Here is a 19,855-nt window from a genome sequence, read left to right on the forward strand (position 1 = left end):
GTTCTTTGGGCTGCACCCTGTTGTTTCTTTGTCACTGTGAAAGGAGATTTGTTGTTAGCAACACATTCAGGATTGTTGGAGTTTCTACGAATTTCCAGAAAAAAATGTTGGTTTTCCTTTCTACATTACAATGACACTCCTCAGTGTGACAGACCACTGGAAATAAGTAAAATATGAAAGGAAGGGGAAAAGAGGGTAAGGCCCATCTAAGTATTTACACATTCCATTACTGAAATAATGGATGGCTAATTTACATGAATTAACCACAAGTACAAAATAGGAAATAAATGAAAACTGGTTTCTAAATAAGATTAATATTAGAGCCAACTACTGTTAAAATCAAATACAATATGGTTTAGGAAGCTGTAATGGAATATAAATTAATAATTCCAACAATAAAAACCAAAGTTAATTGTTTTAATACATTTTGGAGAGCTCAAATTACAGCTTCCCCTGCCCCCCCAGAAAAAGCACAGCAGGAAGAATCCTCCCCTTCTTCTGGCAAGTGGTTATTATACTAACAGGAGTCTTCATGTTAAAGCATATACTTCATATATTTTAATAGCTCTTTCTGAAAATAACGTAGCACCTCCTGTAAACATAAAAAGCACTGCTTTGATCCCTAAACATTTTATATGTAATAATGCCTTTGTTTTGTAATGAATTCCATTCCTTCATTTTAACGTGCCCACAGCCAGAGGGTTCTGCTGAATCATAGTTACACAGTCACAGCTTTCTAAACTCCCAGACTTAGCACCAGAGCTAAACCGCCTGGGCAACAAGGCTTTTGCTCTGCAACTTTCTCTGGCTTACAGACACCACGGAAATGAGGCATTCAGAATGGCCAGCATGCGTCTCATCTATCCTCATTCGACCTAAAGTCAGCTTTACTCTGGTATTTGAAAATAAAATTAAAAAAAAGCAAACTAAGACTTCTTTATGTTCTCCTTACTGCCAACTTCAAAGGCTTACCTCTTATCACAGACTTACATTATCTTTAACTTCTCAAAACAGCACACAGAGCTTCCCCTTCATCGCCTCCTGGTTTTTGAAGGTTAGTTTGGGTTACATTTTCAAACTCCACTGTATCCAGAAACGCTTTCTTTTTTAAGCTGTAACTAAATCTTCAATTGAAATAGTAAATAAGACAAGCTGTGGGAGAGGGTAACATCTACACTTCAGTTTAAATGTCTCTGGTTCCCATTATGAAACTCTGGGCTTTCCATCAAAATAAGTGCAGAGGTGCCTCTGTCCTTTACGAGTCCGTTTACACTAATGTGGCAAAGCCTTTAAGATAACATCTCTGAGTCACAGAACATGCACAAACTGTTGATTGGAATTTGCAGCACAGAGGTGAGAGCAGACTGATTCTGTTTGTTCTGTGCTGTTTAGGACCAGCACAGGCCTGCACTGCAGCTGCTAAGACACAAGGCTCCCTATCTTAACACCTTCTTGACTCAGATGATTCTGCAGCAATGCAGTGTGCCATGTTGTGTCTTTCACACATCACTCTTACGGATGTGTCACAAACACTTTCACACCTCTCGCACTTGGAAAAAGATGCTTGCCATGTCATTTGAAGCTATATTCCATACACAGTAGCTCAAAATGCCACTTCTTTGTTGAGCTTAAGTTCAGAACGAACTCTTGTATAAGTTGGAAAAAAAAAAGTTATAGTGAATATTGCTGCTCTTAAACAAAGTAAACTCATAAAGTGAGAATCATCAACTCTTCCTGTTGCAACCAAAAAGAAGGAAAAAAAAAGACAATCAACCAGGAAAAGAACGAAAGGACTGTTTAGGTGGATCTCCAGGACTTCTTCAGACTTCATAATTTCAGAGAGCTACTAGGAAATTGATTAAGGATTTTTTTTTGTCTGAGTTTAAGACAAAGAGTGACATCCTTCATTTAAATGCTTTAAGACATCCAGGCACAAGCCACCTAGGTGCAAGTTTCACGTAAAAATACAACTACATTTAGTATCTGTGGTTGGCCCCCAGGTAGACAATGACACGATTTTCATACACCTTCTTCATAGTTTTCTCAATTTGCTTCAAAAATACTTGTGGAATTCTCCCACATAAAGTGTGCACTGTATCCAGGAACTTAGACTGAAGAGGATAGTACAAAGACTGGAAGAGATTGTCTTCAAATGGAAACTAAAGAAAAATAGAGAAAAATAGTTATTAGTTTTTAGTCCAGCTCTCCTTTTGGTAAGGACAACAGTGGGGGGATACTGCAGTGTTTTAAAAGAAGGAAGAATTCTGGAACTTGAGCACAAATTCACATATCTACCCACATGCAGGTTATGTTTAACTACATTAGCTGGTGACAGTCTCTTACTTTGCATGTGGACCAGGAAGTCTACAGCTTCCTCTCAAAGAGGAAATATGGACCTGTGTCTGTATGCAAGCTACTGAAACAATTCTCTGCCTTCTATGTGCACAGAGGCTCCAGCAGCTTTGGGAGTACAAGATTTTATTGGGCATTTATGAACCAGGGACACTGTGCCAGCAGAAAGAACTCCATCCAGTTACTTCTCCATCCAGTACTACAGAAAAGCAATTCAACAGACTTTCTGATTACACGTGTACCATAACATGAAGGGCTGTGAAACAGGACAGACCACAGCGCCTTTGTCAACTTGTGACTGATGGGCATGCTCAGCTCCATCTGCTGTAGAGACAATCTGAGTGACTTGGCTAAAGCTACAATCCTCTATCAAAATACAAGACTTACATCACGTATCACTTCGTAGAGTGCCTTGAATGTAGGCTGCTTATCATCATGGTAGACACCTCTATTTCCATGCAGAATAGAGACACCTTCTTCTTCTGCACCTTTACAGTTACTTCCATACATACAGTGGTCAGGTCGGTAGTTCCACTGACATGGAAACACATAGAGACACTCTACCAATGTCAGTCAGAGGCAATGGGGAGGAAAAAAAAGAAAAAAAACACATTAAATGAGTTCCAAGTTAAATTGTGTTTCTGTAGAAAAGTGGGGACTGATGGTCAGGAAGAAAAATATGCAGTTACTTCCTTTATAAAGGTCCAAAGCAGCAACTAGACATAAAAGCTTCCTTTCCTCTGAGGATGGCTACCCCTGTCTCACCACTGTCGGACTGGAACTAGCCAAAAGAGAAGGCAATGCAAAGACTGGGTGCAAACAAATCAAGAGTTCATTTTACGAAGTTAAAAATGACTAAATCAAATCTAGAGAATGTGGCTCTGTTCAGAGTTTTCTGCCCTAGGAAGAAGTTTTGAGAGTTACAGAAGTGTTAGGCAAGCACACAGCACTCACTGTTTTCCAGAATCCTGAATCCTTCTGGAGACAGCAGCAAAAGCTTGCAATGCACATCCAGTGTTTGCTGATGAATCTCTCACTGAAGCTACAACAATTTTTTATATGGACACAAAGCAGAGCACAAGAGGTGCTATATCTTATACAGTTTTCTGTTAAGTTTTAAGATCTAGGCTATTTTAAAGATGAGTCTAACTTCTCAAGAGAGCCTTGAAGCCTACTAATCTTCTTTTTAAGTTTCCTTCATGCAAAGTATTTGCAATATGCTTACAATAAATCATGCCAGTGCCTGTGATCCTTTTGCTATAGAAATGGAGTACAATGAATCACTGCACTGTGTTGGCAGTCTCTGCCAGAAGCACTGAAGATTGAATTCTCCACTTGGCCTTTCTTAGCTTCCCAGAAAGTCTGCAGCTGGTCCTGTGTGATTACTGAGGAAGTAAGAGAACACTATTCTGAAACACTTCTTCCCCTAAGGCTCTCCAGCAGAAGACTGCTCCAAAGAGAGTGAATTGTAAGTGGTTTCTGTTCAGTATGACCTATCACACATCCAGAATTGCTCCCCAGTGTTGCTAAAAGCTCAAGAGCTGCAGTGCACCAATCCAAACCCTGCTACAGTTAACAGGGACCTTCCAGTAAGCCTGAGCAGATGTTTGTGAGCACAACTCCTCAGCAGGTTACTATGGGGAGAGGATGTCATCAGGTGCTTATCAGCTTATTACATGCCATTTCATTATTCTTGATCTTCTCACCATGGCTCTTCCACACACTTTTTGCTGTCACAGCTGGACTTGGACCCCAGCTGCTCTACAATCCCTCAAATACATTAATCATCAAAGCAGCTTTGGGAGACAGGAAGAAGGGTGCATCTTTTCAGATGCCAGGTAACACAGATCCACACAGTTTTAAGCCAGCACACTGTATCCATAAAAAGCCACCTGCAGCAGTCTCAGGCGATTTCTTCCCAGGCCAGTTTTAACAATCCAACAATTTACCTCCAAAGTCTGCTCTGCTGTTTTAGTAGCATCCAGTTACTTGGCTTTCTTTTTCTTGTCCTGTCTAATGCTTGTTTGTAAAACAATTATTTACAAATTACAAGGAGAAGGCACACCACAATAAGGAAGAGAATGCTGATCATATTATTGTTTTCTTCCTCCTCCACACTAAAATTAGCAGCATGAGTTTGACTTCACAACTAATCTGATTTCATGTCCTTCCTCCAAAAGACTCTAACATTTGTGTTGATTTTTTTTTTTTTGAAGTTAATTTATAATATCATAACAAAGATTTGTTTCCACTTTATTTTTCCCCAAGACCGAGACTAGCACATAGCACACTGAGGACACTGATGTCTGGCATCAGATTGCAATAAACAAATGTTAGCTTGCTTTGCTTTCCCTTAGGTTAGCTGCTTTTGACTACATCCAATTACATATACTGCGATTCCTTAGAACAGAAGAAAAGAAGATGGAGTAAATAAAGATAAATCCAATCTGATTCTGTTCTTAAGTTCACCTGAGGGAATACAATCCTGGCCGTGCTTACACATTACCTTCATGCCAGAGTACACTATGCATATCGAAGTAACAAAAAGCACTTCTTTGCATTTAGCAGAGTCAATAAATGTTCTTAGTGCAGGTAAACATCACTTCAAGCAAGCTTACTTACCTGGGTTAAAGTAAAAAATAATATTTAGTAAATCCTGGTCTCCCCATGTAATGTAGTTTTTGTACTTTTGATACAGTGGGTATAACATTTCCTCCCAAGTCAAACCACTCGGTATCACGCTGTTCTGCAGGACAGAAAAACAAAAACAGTGAATTACTGCTGTCATTGTTGATCTGATGTACGAATCAGAGCACAACAACCACATATCTCTAAGTCTGCAAAGCCACGTCAAGATAGCTAGAAAAAAAGAACTGCTAGGAAATACTGCTCTGGTTAGGGCTGGAACAGCGAAGCTGATTGTGCTCTATTCATCTGATTAAACAGGAAATGAAAGTTGTGCTTTGATGTCAGCTCCTGTTATTCAGAACCTTCCTATACTGAGCAACACCAGGGAGAAGTGGAAAATAAGTGCAGGGATGAGCTGAAAATTGAGGTGGAGAGGTGAGAAAAAAAGCAAACTGAAAATTATTGTCCTTTCTTAGGGAATTCTGACATTAAGAGCAAGTTGGTTTAATTTTTTTCAATCAAATTGCTCCTGAAACGTTATAGGCAACTTCAGGCCTTGACTGAAGAATAAGATCCCTCAGGGGCAAATTAAGTTTAAGAGGTTACAGAGCACACATTCAACAAAACAAGCAAGGTTTATCACGATAAGCCTTCCACAAAGAAGAGATGTCAGTTTAGGCAGTGAAAACATTCCCTTTTCATTTTTATCATTTCACAAAATCATTCTGCCTACAGCAGAAAACAACATTTTATTCACTTTTGATGCAAACAATTACCAATTTATCTGGATATTTACATCAAGCTTCTCGATTTTAAAAAACAGTGATTACACTGAAGGTCCCTGAAATTATTCTTTAATGTACCTGTGGAGAGAGAGTGAAATGCTGAGGAAGTCAGTTTCACTACTGCAAGGAGACTGCTTCATCAGCAAGACCTCAGCACTTCAGCCTCATGAGGATATTTCTCATGTTTTAACAACCATTCTTATTTAATACCAAAAGAATTGCAATATGCATTCCTTATTTTTCAGATTCTTCATAACCTAAACTGTATTTATTTTCGTACTACATTTGAAAAGATGTGAAGAATCCACAAGTCACCAGTTACTGCAACAGCTGTATTTCTTCTCACCCTGAACTGAGTGTTGCGTATCCGTGTTAAATTCATTAGCATCACTCCAGAATTGACTCCAGTTGTCCCATAATACGGGTGACGTGCAAATCGACTGTACCAGCCAATCTTTGGTATCTCGTGCTCTGGGGCCATAGCAGCTAGCTGCGTTGAGTTGAATTCTTTCAGGATGTGCCAGATGTCATCGATGGGCCTCAGGAAGAGAACATCGGTGTCCACGTAAAGGAGAGAATCCACATCCTTTAAAATAACCTTTGGGTTTGCACAGTGAGAAGAGATGAAAAAGAAACCAAGCAGATAACAAAAAGGAAGATTACTGGCGAAAGGTACTTCTACATTAAAGTGCTCGTATAAAGTAAGTTGCTGATTTATCATCTAAAATGATGATCTCCTTTCTTTACAAGGAGAGTGGTTAGGCCCTGGAACGGGCTGCCCAGGGAAGTTGTGGATGCCCCGTCCTTGGATGTGTTTAAGGCCAGGTTGGACAGGGTCCTGGGCAACCTGATCTGAATGTGTGTGTTTGGTGGCCCTGCTGGGCAGGGGGGTTGGAACTACATGATCCTTGAGGTCCCTTCCAACCCGGGTGATTCTGTGATTCTGTGTAAAATGTAATTACATACAGGAACAATTCTTATTACAACCATGTGTTCCTACACAAAGAAACTTACATTCAATGTTAACACATAAACATGTTTTACATTAATTAAGAAAACCTTATTAATCACAAAAAGGCATCACTGTACTCCTGAAGAACAAAACATCCCTTGGTGAGTAGAAGTGTTCTATTAAAACTCATCAGGTCAGATCTCTGCTATCAGACTATATCAGGAATAACAGTAAAGTTAGTCAAGTTGCAGGGGTGTAAATGTAAATTAGATCCAGAATATTTCATCTATTCTTGTTAACAATGTTCCCCCTTGTGGCTATCCAGGTGCTTACATGCTCATTCCTTAATTTCAGCAGGGCAAATTATATGTTGCTTCAATAATTGAGAAAACTCCCAGCTGTCTGCAGCAGCTGTTTGGAAGGTAGTAAATATCACTTGCTCAGGTTGACCATCAGGTTCAACTGAACTTTTGTTGCTCTTCATTATTTCAGAAAACCATTCAAACATTCCTGGATTTTTACCGTGCTCTCATCTCCAAACCTCATTTCTCTCCTTCTCTACTTGAAAAGCAAATCCAAAGGGCTATTGATTTGCACCAGGTGTTGGACTGGAACCATCGGTCACTTGTCTGATTGCAGTGATACTAATGACCACCTCTCCTATTTACAGATAACTTAATACTACAAAACAAATTGATTTTTTACATGAATTGAAATGTATTGTGACAAAGGTTATTTGTGAAAGACAGAGAGAACAATTAGATTTTGAAAAAGTATTCTGCTCACTTGATAAGATGTGGTCAACAGACATCCATCACATTGCCAAATCTGTGAATACTGATCAAGTGAGATTTTTCACCTGATGGAGCACTTTACAATTTGAACTGACATTCAGCCAAGTTTAACAGATTCCTGACATAACTACACGTCCTTCCTACATAGCAGGGCAGGCAGAAGGCAAATGTCTGTACGTCTGGCTTACAACAATCTCCATATAAATAAGTCCAACACAGTCCAGAACACTTCACTGCACAGCAGGTTGTAGCAATACACTGTCAATAATTCTTCGACACAAAACAGCACGCGAGGGTATCAATAAATGAGTGACATTAACTCAGTAACACAAAGAGCTGAAGTCCAATACTTCACCAAAAAAATCACTATCAGTCAGCAGAGGACGGGTAGTTGAAAAAAAATAAAAGAATTTTTAGCTTAGGGATATTCTTAATACTGCATCTTATTATGTAGCACCGACAAGACCTAATCCATGAAATGAAAGCATAAGGAAAAATCCCCCCAAATTTAGTCCAAGATGGGAGATAACACTCAAACAGCACGATAAAAAGCCATTAGATTCTGCCTGAGGGACAGCAGCACTGCAGAGCAAATCAGGATTTTTATTTTATTTTTTTAAATAACGCCCCAGCAGAGACAGATTTAGGCATTTCCTAGCAGAGAATTAAGGGGAGAGTTCAACACGTGCACTTGGGAGCCCCTCTCAAACCTAACTGTCAGTGTGAGCCTCTTCCAGAAGAAAATCTTAGGGCTTTTTTCCAGTAACTGCAAACATACACATAAAGCTCATTCTGTGAAAGTCAAAGGACTGTAATAGCTTTCCTGTGTATAAATAGATCCAAGCAAATTTTCCAGTTTTGTGCAGTGGGTACCTCAACTCCATGCTTTCCACCTTGTCATCCTACACTTGGATTCATACACCCTCCTTTCCTGGTCTGCCAAAAGATTCCTGTTTCTCTCCTGTCCAAGCTGCTGCCCTGCAGTGACAACAGGCTGGAAGGAAAGCAGTGCTGCTCTTTATAAGCCCTTCACACTTTCCTCTTCACATGCAAAGTGTTAAGACTTATCTAAAACCTACCTGTCAGTTTGAATTGATCACATCTCCTTCTGGCTGTGCATTTAACTTAGCTTTGGGTGGAAGAATTTAATTTCAGAAATCACAACTCTAAGAGATCCTTGCTTAACTCCCTGGATTTCAGTGGAATTACACAGTGGATAAAAGTTCATTTAAATAATTCTGGCATTCCTCTTGTCCCACAGCTTTCAGGTAGTTCTATTTTCAAACATTACGTTCCAAACCTACATACAGCTTTCTGAAAAATGTTATGCTTTCCACAGAACTCAAAACAATATTTAACTTCTAATGAATCAAAAGCAAATGACAGAAGATTGGGTATTTTTGGCTGCTGATTTTTGATGTCAGGAACAGCCATGCAACACAAAGCAGGTGGAGGTAGCAGACCTCAATTCTTGGGCTCTGCCCCAGTCAGGGCAACTGACTGCAGCTTAAAACAGATGCACATCTGACCTGCAACAGAAGCAATGCAGGACTGCCTGGTACCCTGAGCTTGCCTGCTGGCACAAACCACGTAGACATGCCTGACAGTCAGAAATATGGGTTGACTGCACTTATCTCCTGCACTATGGGCACTTACTGCTTGAGAGGGGTGGTGTTTTTTTCCAGCAATGGGGAGTATTCTTAGTAAATCAGAAGTTCTGTACAGAACTTGCTATATTTAGCCTGACACTTCACTTAAATACTCAATTATCTGTAATTTCACAACTTCTGTCTCTGTCGAGTCTCCTGTGTTAGCAAGACTGGCAAGTAATAACATGCTACTGCGTGAACACATATTGGAATATTGAGAAGTTGTGTTACATGATGGCTTGCAACAGCTAGTGTGTTAATTTAGCTGAGCTTTATCCAAAATTACAGATGAATCAGTGAGCCACAATTAAGTTTGCATCTTGATGCTAATGTAGTACTGCAAATTAGAGTTACTAAACTGAACTGTAATTAGCAATTAACTCAAGTTACAACAGAATTTTGTCTCAATAAGGCCCTTACATCTATCCCTGGTGTTACTCCACTGATCCATTGGGTAGATTACTTCTTCATTCTCAAGAGAACGTGGGGATAATGTTAGCCTACCTTCAGTAGATTCAGTTTCTTGAGAAAAGCCTCAAGTGTTAGTCACTACTACAAATAATATCACCCAAAAATCCCAAAATGTTTATTTTACCTGGTTGTTCAGCAGTTCTGTATTGCTGTCTTAGAACCAGCTGAAAGTCAGCTCTGTGGTGCAACATTCATCAAGTCAGAACACACTGTGTTTTAACATCAGTGTTAATACTACAAAACAGTTTAAATGTCACAACTGTGCTCTTATTAAAAAACAGATATTTAGGATTATCCTTAGGAATCTTTATGGTCTGTCCACCCCAAGCTACCCAAAAACCAGAAGAAAATACGGTGTTGGCTGATAATTTACTTATTGGGGTGTAAGAAGAAGAAGCCAGGAAGGAGAAAAAGCCATTACCCATTTGGCATACAAAAGGAACTGAATAAAAATTAAGAAGTCTTAGTTTCACATACACTTCCTGCATAATTTTTGGGATAGAGAATAAAAGGAATTTTCCAGTTTCTACAGACATGAACTACACACAACACTGACATGGATGACAAGGCTACTTGAACACTCAACAGGCTGCATTTTGCCAACCTTCCTCGCATTGCACAACAGCTTTCTCAGGCCGTGCAGAGCTGCCCATCATCACCACATCTCTGAATTTGACAGCACATGAAAATAAGTTCTACTCAGTAAAGAAATGTTTACCTTTCTGTATTCAGAAGATGTCAGGTGACTGCTGACAGCATTCTCCTTTAGTTATTTTTTTTTAAAGTTTCATCTTTTTTAAGCATTTAGAAGCTGTGTTAGGATCCACATCTTCCTTACTCTGCCTTTGAAGACCACATTGATGGTTTTATTGAAACCGACTGCAGCAAGATATTTGACTTCTGAGTTTCCATGGAACCTACCTACTCAGAAACGACTTCCTCTGCATTTGTGTAGCAAATGTAAGATTAATGTCACAGAATGCCTCTACAAAAAAGCAGGCTGCCATCATCTTACTAAATATTTGAGTAACTCGAGCTGATTCAACAAACTGCAAATACATTCATTTACCTGTTACCCAGCACAAACCAATTCATTAGTACAAGCTGCAGGATCACATCCCATAGCTCCAGTTTTATCAGCCAGTGAAACCCCTGAAAGATTCTCACACAATTTTCCTTTAACACATTCCTCATCCCCTCCTGCCCACTTTCACATGCCTGCTGGTGCTGCTGAAGATTCTTTGGCAGGAGAGGCACTTGTGAATCAAAGGCTCACATTCCACTCAGGCTTAGCATTATCAGGAACAAGACAATTTGCACGACTGAGGGCTAAACAGCTGATAAACTCAGCTACTGCTCTTCTGGGATCCTTCCTAAATCCAGTCATTTTCCACTGCTGTGGTAGAAAATGCTGAGCACAGGAAAGGATAAGCAATATATGCAAGTCAAAACAGTCCTCTGAACAACAGCACTAAAGATTATCTGCTCCCACCATGTGCAGACAGGGCTTTTGCAGCACTTATTCAAAGGGATATCAGAACCTGGTTATCAAATAACAGTAAAAATAATGGTGGCTGAAATTACTCAGACTGAGGCTGTGGACTTGAGCAGCAGAAATCTAAGTGAACACTTACCGCCTCAGCTATCACTACCACTCATTTTCCTCATTATATCCACATCATCTTAGCATCAGCCACTGCTATTCTCAGACAGCTATGCCTACTGAACGCCTTAAACCTCAGCCTGGCTACACACAACATCTTGCAACTGCCCCAAGAGAAACAAACATTCACCATTTGGTCTGCTTCACAGTTCTCCTAAGAAAACATGCAATGATCTAATAATATTCCTTGCAAGAAGTTACTAGGGAGCACTAAACTTTAGAAATGGGGCAAAGCAACAAGGAAGGAGTCAGAAAAGCACTGCCCAGCTTAAATGAATCAGCATGAATGCATAACTCTCTATCATCAGAAAGCTGATAAAGCCATTTCTGTGACAAGTGTCTCTACCAAAATGACAAAAATACTGCAGATATAGGAAGAGCAGAAAATTGTGTTTACCTAGTGAAAACAGCTCCAGATGAGTAAATCCTTACAACCAATCTGTACAGAACAAACTAACACTGAAGGACTATTTTCCAGGTGATATAAATATTTACTCAGGGAACAGAGGATCCCAGTTGAAGATGGAATTACTTCCAGCCCATCTGGCCTTCGTGCATTTGAAAGCCCAGCCCTAAACAGCAGATAAACAGAACTGCTGACAGCACATATTTTCTCACATATGTATTCATAGTCTAAAGTATCTGACACGCAGCTGTCCCCTGATTGTTTCCATCTGAGAAAGTAAAGATTTCTTTGTCCCCTGTTTCTCAGAAGATGGCAGTGAAGAGATCTGGACTGTGTGAGCAGCATGTCGCTTCACTGGAGTCACCCCAACCAACCAGCAGTGCACGATATTTGGATGTCTGGTCTCAATTCCACAGAAACTGCTTCATTGCATAAACTCTGCATATGCAGAACTGTTACCAACACGTTACTTCACTCCAGCAGCCTTAAGTATTTTCCAAATTTACAACTCTAAGAATTATACAGCAAAGAACACAAGTTCTCTGTGGACATGAGTGTTCCATAGCACATGAGGCATGTGCGTGAGATCTGACCTCGCATACACTGGAACTATTCCATAAGGACACACGTTACACTCTCACACAAGGGAAGAGATTACTGAAAGCATCATTCTGAGGACCAACATAAGGAGAGGGAGATAGTGGATAAAGAGATACAATGACTGCACACTGAAAAGAATGTTATTTATGGAAGGCATGCAGCATCTACCCTGCAGGAGCTCTCACACTGAGTCTTAAGTGGAAGTTCAACTGAGAGCCTATTGGAACTAGAGACAAATAAGAAACATATTCCCCACTAGCAGAAAAAAAAGCTAGGCTGGATTTCTGGTTTGTTTTTTTTAAGCAGCAAAGTAGAGATTAAAACATCTTTAAGCAGATGTTTCAGCCCAGAAATTGTTTTAATATTACACCAGCAAAGTTTCCTTCCTGTGGAAATAATCTTTTCTTTTTCCCCCTTCTTTTTTCTCTCCCTCCTGAAGCAACCTACTCAGAAAGCCAGGTGCCTTACCGGAAGAAAAAGGCGCTGGGCAGCACATGGTTTGAATAACTTCTTCCATTCCTGAGCATTTCCTACTGAGAAGGTTATTGGGTAAATGTTGTATTCAAATTTCTTTGTATACGAGGAGGGCCATTCCTGTAACTGAAAGACATTCACAGAAGATTAGACAGTACATATTATATAAGGTGTTGTTTTTGTTGTTAATATGCATGTACAGGGAATTTAGAAACCACTTCCAGTAATAAAATGCTTAGCTGTTACTTGTTGATGCCAGCGCAGTTGTGCTCAGGGATCTGCAGCTTATAACTAACCCACGTATTGATCTACTGAACAACACAGAACTCACTTTCTTGTTGAATTCAGGCTTAAGGGAATCCTCAGAAAAAATGTGAAAGCAGAGCCTCCTGTTGCTGAACAGAACTGCTGATTTCAGCATGATGAGAGTCTCTTCCAGCCGGTCCCCACAAGCCACAACTGCCAGATGCATGCACTGTAAAGATGAAGGCTCTTTTGAACGTTTTTGTTCTCCAGGCTTCCTGAAAATTCATAAATAGACAAAAATAAATTGAGGCAAATGTGAAGAGATTTCTGCACCAAGATCTGTTTCCTTTTTTCCTTTCCATCGTGTAGAGGATCAGGAGGTTTTTTCCCTGATTAGACATCCACAGAAAATGCAATTGGGTGCCTGTTCTGTCAGTGGTACAAACCAAGTACTAAAATTACTTCACAAATAAATACACTATTTTAAGAATTTTCCTACCTTTCTGATCTTGCATAAATCACACTACACCCACACATGAAACCAATTCAACAGCACTGCAAACCAGACCACAGCTTACCAAGTGTTTTCCTTCCTAGCTTTGAGGTTACACAGCCAGAATGGCCAGTCTTCAAACACAATGCAGGTTACAGAACTACAGCCAGTAATTTCATTACCAGGATCACAACTTCTGGCTAGATTGGAATAAGACAACTAGTCCTTACTTTAAAAAAAAAAATCATCCATCCACATGTAAATTATTCTAACAGTTAATTTTGCTTTTAAAAATGCATGCCTTAATCCTGGCCTGAAGGTATTGGCATTGTTTCAAAGGACTGCTCTGCATTTTGCTGGGTGGAATCCCTGAGATTTGGCTAAAATACGGATTTTTTTTCAAAACAAACATATTCATCTGTCCCAGATGAATCAGACTACATTCCACAAGCAGCCTAAGGCAAAGCTGTAGGTTTTTCCACTTTGCCCCCATGTGCAGGCTTTAACACAATTTTACCTAGCCTGAATCTGCACAAACACAGCATATTCAGGCTATTTGCTACTCAGAAATATCAGAGTCCTTTCTGGGGACTTGGAGACATTTTGAAAATATGGCCTTTTGTTTTTATGCCCTCCCCTGCAGTCAGGACAGAGGTGAAAATCACATCCTCTGAGAATGATGCTACTGCACTGTACTCACATTCCAACAGATGGCATTTATGCTCCTCTGGATGGATTAGTAGTGACAAAGTAAGGAAGTCACAAGCACTGTAATCATTACAGTAAAGTTTGAAGGCTAATCATAGCTTGCTAGCAGCTCTTGAAACACCACTGAACAGAGGATATCAATCCCTGCCTGTTCTCAGCACACACAATTATATATATATAACTAATCAGTGAAGTTAACACTATTAAACAAAAGCTCTAAATAAAAATTATAGTTAATAAAGCTGTCATTATCTTCTCCAGACATTAAAGTGCTACTCAGTATAACAGCAGCCTTCTCTACAATGGAGTAACCAACTTTTGTGTTAACAAATGCCAAGTAGTGGTACTTTACCTGCTATACAAGCAATGTGTTTCATTAATGCTTTAAAGTCTTGGGCTATAGTCTTAATTAAACTTCAATTTTATCAGTGTGTAAGTAATAGAATACCACATCTACATAAAGTGGTATTTACTTTCCAACCTATTAGCGTAAAAAACACTGAATTATTAAAGTGAATAATTAGCTGCTCACACAGACCCTGCTTTCCCCCACCCCCTATCTCTTTAATGTTTCCTCTTAATTGAGTCTCTAAATCAAGCCATATGCAAGATGAGAACTGCTTGAGCAGGGCCTGTGGCAGTAGAATTCACTGGGAGAGGGACTGAACTCAGAGCTTGGACTTCTCACAGCCCTACACCAAATCACTAAGTCTTTGTTTTGCAAATTTTAGCCACAGTGAACTCCAACCTGCAGCTATTGCACATTGACAAACTCAGTATATGCATACAGGACTTCCAAAGGACAGACTCAGCAGAAGAAATCCACTGACAGCAGCAGACAGTCCTACAAGCCCATGGGGGGCACGGATGAACAAGAGGAGCACCTTCTGCCAACACAGACACCTTCCTGGCCCCAGAGAGGAGGAGAGAGCTGGGCTCTGGAGTCATTACAAATCATGAGAACCTGACATTACTGGGAATAAGAAGATGAAAATAGCAATGAGGTACAAAAGAACATTGAGAGATCACAGCACAACATTTTGTATCTTTAAGTACATTAGGAAACCAAGAGGACTGTAAGAACAGAGACGAGCTAGAAAGGGAGATAAGAAAGCGCCACAGCAGGAAGCGTTTACAAATATCTCAGCTTAGTCTTTACAGAATCTTTATTATCCGAAAGCCTTAAAAGAAAAAAAAAAAACAAAAAACACCAGGACTACAGAAAAAGTTAGACTTCAGGGAAGGCAAATGTGAGGATCTTTGCCACCCCGCTCTTCGTCTTCTTGATTCAGTACACAAGGGTATCTCACTGATATATTAGAAGTCTAACTAAAATAACATTACATCACACTGTCCTGCTCCATTCTCTATTTTACCCATCTGTTTAGAGAAAATTATTTCCTGTTCCCCTGTTACATTATTACATGCATAGCAACTGAACAGATCAATACAATAGGAAAGACATTACAACAAAGGCACGATGACAAAAGGACTGGCACAATAGAGAGGTGCCATAAAGGAAGGGAGGAATATTGCTCACCTGTATTAGAAGACTCCAGGTTTGTAGGGAAAAGCTTCAACCAAGGAGAAATCTCCAGAAAGAGACCCTTCCCCAGAGAGGGTCCTTAAATGAGGTCTAAGAGAGGTGCAGCCAGGCTCCACCCCTCCAGTCTCACAGCTGAATTGCCTTCACCTGTGCTCCCAGGGCTGACCTGGTCCTTTCCCCAGATGCTCAATCAGTGGTTCAGGCTGTGGCTCAACAGTTCCCAGCCACATGGCTTCAAAACTAAACACTTGCTTAAGACTAAGCATTGCAAAAAGCATAACAAAATAATTGCAGAATAGATCCCCGTGAAACAGCTGAAGCCTGACCCGGTGAGATGTAGCACAATACAGTGCTATAGCAAAGACTTTCCAACAAAACAGACCAACTCCCATCCAGTTACCCAATGGCATTTTATTCACTGCATACATTTTTTTCTGACAGGCACGGTTACGGACATCACAGAAGCCTGAGTGCTCAAGCACAACAGCGTACATTCCTAGGCCTTAAAGTTTAGATTACATGCAATTTTCTTATTAGTCACAGGCAAAGTGTCTCAAACATAATTAACCCAAAACCTGTCTAAATCAATCCAGATCCATTCAAAATAACACATTCCCATCTCATTACGGAGCCTGCTAATCTATTCAAGACTTCAAATTTATTCCAGAGAGAAAGATAATGCATGCAGATTCTTACAAAATGCAATATAGTTGTTAGCTTTTGAAACCTTCTTCTTATTATGATCTCATTTGCTCTCGCAGCGTAAACAAGGTTAGATTTGGGCAATGTATCAAAACGAGTGATTCACTAAATGGGCTCCTTTCCTGAGAGTCAGCGCTGAGTCAATGCCCCAACTTTGGCTCTGTTATATGAAACACGTTCTCTCACTCTCTTTAAAATATAAATTAGAAAGTGTCAAAATGTTTTTAAAATAAAAGTTCTCACTTTAATGCAGTTGCATAAAATCCACTGTAGGCACTGGCAATAAAAAGAACTGTTGAAATTTCAACCTCCTCCCACTGCTCAGGCTAAGAGGGAAAACAAACCAGAATGAATGTTTCCATCTTCTTTTATCAAGAATGTTCTTTGTTAGTGAAGTGTGAGGCATTCGGGCCATCAGCATATTATGGCCTATCAAACTCAAGCCAAACTTGCATGTGTCTTGCACACAGGCAGCAGAGAGAAAAAAATATCTTGACCGGTTGCCATAGAAGATATGTTTAGCTTTGGCAAAGTTTCTATTAAGCATGCTTAGTTTAGGAAGAAAGTGTGGTCACATCTGCCCTTCAAATGTAAAAGAACTTTTGTGCTTCACGATACCTCACACACATTGATCTGGCACATACGTGTACTTCTTCATATGAAGAAGATCCTGTTGAAGCCCCAGGACCTGCCACTTCCAAAAGGAATCATCAGTAAAACCACCATCAAAACCTGGCTTTCCAAGCTAACCTGAACATGATGCTTACCTTCAGATTTGCCCAGGTCATCCAACAACCAAGGCAGGGCACATGACAGTTTGCCAGCAGTTACCAGGCACCAGCGAACTGGTAAAGCACAACTAGTAGAGCTCTTAACACGTATGACTAGAGTAGAAGAAACATGCATGCCTTAAGAATCGAAAACGAATGTCTTCTCTTGCTCTCATGCAACTGCAGAAAGCAGTATTAGAGAATCCCAGTGGAGCTACAGCTCACCAAGCCTGCAGCACGACCTTGCAAACCCAGCGCACATCCATCTGTTCAGACAAAAACCTGCATTCTTCTGTCAACACTGTATCAGTCAACGTAGGAAAACAGAATGAAACAACTCTTCACATTCACACAGACATAACTTTGCTGAAGTTACCTGAATTGCTCACTCAGCCCACAAACACACCCCCAGCAGGCCACAAGATCTCACATCATCAGATCTCTGAGCCTGAAGGAATCAGATCACACACCACCTCTCACATCGACTTAAAAAATCTCCCTTGTCTCACAAGGAGTAACTAAAATAATCATTATTTTATAGGAACAAACAGGTAACAATGGCCTCAATTCAGCATATTACACTTGATGTGCTTTACTGTAAGCACCTGCGAGAGGAAATGCTCCTGAAGGAAGGGGAAGGCTCACTCCCGAAGCTACCGCCTATGTAAATTATGTAACACCTATGCACTGCCTGTTTCCTCTGTTTCAAATTCAAGCCTCTGAGAACAGTCTCCACACTGCTTTCAGTGTATTTTGGATCAGACCTGTTAAGACAAGCAGATCCCATTGCCTGACACCTTTCCCGTGCTGGTGTGGATGTGATCTGTACCAGCGCAGCATATGTCAGCAGACAGCTTTTCTTTCCCCAGAAGGCAGGCGTCTCCTCCAACCACTTTACATCATTCACCAAAAATTATTTTTTTTAAGGTACCCTCAACTAACTGCATTTTATTTTGATATTATCTAACAAAGTGCAGAATTTTTCAGTAAGCATCAGAATTGGACACTTCAAACTGGACTTCTCAGCAATGCAACCCTCGCTGGTGTCAGCAGCACAGGATCATACACTGCTGGAAAAAAACCAACCCAAAGTGGAAGCAAAGGCGAGGTTGAAATCTATCATTTCACTCTGTTGCTATGATTGTTCTGTGTCGCAGAACAACAGCAACAAAAACTCCACAGCTTTTGTAAAAAGTACTTGCAAAGTCATTAAATATTAGAAAAGCCTGATAACGTCAACTTTTGGAACATGAAGATGCTCAGTGAAAAGCTCATTGAAATGGAGCAGTTGTTTACACTCTCCAGCAGTTTCATACTTTCTGTGCTCCCTCCTTCAGAGTTCTTGATTTCCATGATAATTACAAAGATATGCCTTAAAGAAAAATGACTTCAGGAGGTACAATTGCTGGTGGAAATAATCCTGCTTTAATACATGCATTTGAATTCTGTCCATGATGCATTCCCAGCCACAGTAAACATCTCCTGCATTCAGAAGGGTAACAATGCTTGCACGAAACCCACTGCTTCAGTAAGTTAAGGGACAAGAGCTCGAGAAACAGGAGTGGCCTTTCATTCAGAACATCTCTGTGAAATCATGAATCAAAGACACAAAGACATACCAAGTTAATTAGATATGAGGTCACACTAACCATAATATAGTTGGAATGCAACAGGGAAAGCAGTCCTCCCACCACTGAAAGCACACTGCCCGTATCATTTTTGAAGCAATGAGAATACCGTTTTTTTTTCTAAATAATCCATCCCCAAGGCCCTGAAGAGGGAAATACAACACACCACAATTTCAAACTCTTTTCTGCTACAGTTACGTATAAAAAAATATTCAAAACCAAATACGAATAGCTCGAAATCCGACGGTGCCAAGCAGTTTGGAAAGCAGCGGTAAAGCACAAAAGGAGCCGGCCACCTTTCATCTCCCCGCAGCATTAAATCAGAGCAGGTCTCGCTCTCAGCGCTGACAGCAGCTCCTGAGCCTGAGAGCGCGCGGCAGCCCTCGACACAAGGCCAGAACTCCGGGAAAAGCCGCCGCTTCGGAAAATCGCTGGCACGCAGAGGCGCTCCTGCCCGCACAGCGCAGAGCCTCCACTTATGTGGCACCTCCGGCACGCGCTCAGTTAAACCACACACACACAAACCTGCACGCTTAAAGCAGAGCGACCAGGGGAGGTTTCCACCGCCACGCAGTTCTGGGACTCACACGGGATGAGGGAAAGAGTGCCTGGAGGGCCGCCGAGCGGAGCGAGTTCCCGGGGCAGGGCAGGGCAGGGCGAGCAGGGCACGCTCGGGGCGGGGGGCCGGGCACGGCACGCAGCGGGCGGCGCTCCCACCGGGGGCGATCGCGTGGGGCTCCCGAGCCCCGCCGTTACCTGGCAGCGGCGAGTCCGCCCCCGGGCGCGTTCCTCCGCGGCGGACTCCGGCTGAGCCTCGGCTGCCGGCGGCCGACGGGTGAGGCGGGGCGGGCGGGTGCGGAGGGCGCGGGCGGCGGGCGCGGAGGCGCGGCGGCGCTGCCGACCAGCAGGTAGAGCAGCAGTAGGCTGCCCAGCGCCAGCAGCGCCGCCGCCACCTTGCAGGACAGCCGCATGGCGCGAGCTCAGCGCG

At 41.3% G+C, this 19,855-nt stretch overlaps 1 protein-coding gene across 2 annotated transcripts; it reads right to left on the reverse strand.

Moving 5' to 3' along the window:
- Positions 1-1,700: 1,700 nt before the first annotated feature.
- Positions 1,701-19,838, reverse strand: GXYLT2 (glucoside xylosyltransferase 2). Of its 2 annotated transcripts, none has more exons than XM_042823816.1 (7): positions 19,624-19,838; positions 13,106-13,295; positions 12,769-12,900; positions 6,112-6,363; positions 4,975-5,098; positions 2,740-2,912; positions 1,701-2,159 (listed from the first exon to the last, which is right to left on the reverse strand). In XM_042823816.1, exons 1-7 carry the CDS (start codon positions 19,836-19,838, stop codon positions 1,977-1,979), a joined length of 1,269 nt encoding a protein of 422 aa, XP_042679750.1. In that variant the 3' UTR covers positions 1,701-1,976. The 2 variants fall into 2 exon arrangements, with proteins under 2 accessions (XP_042679750.1, XP_042679751.1); XM_042823817.1 differs by lacking the exon at positions 19,624-19,838 and adding an exon at positions 18,889-19,101.
- Positions 19,839-19,855: the final 17 nt, after the last annotated feature.

The sequence above is a fragment of the Centrocercus urophasianus genome, unplaced genomic scaffold, assembly GCF_019232065.1.
Source record: "Centrocercus urophasianus isolate 14NV4802_14NV808 unplaced genomic scaffold, USGS_Curo_1.0 seq_22, whole genome shotgun sequence".
Classification (NCBI taxonomy): Eukaryota; Metazoa; Chordata; class Aves; order Galliformes; family Phasianidae; genus Centrocercus; species Centrocercus urophasianus.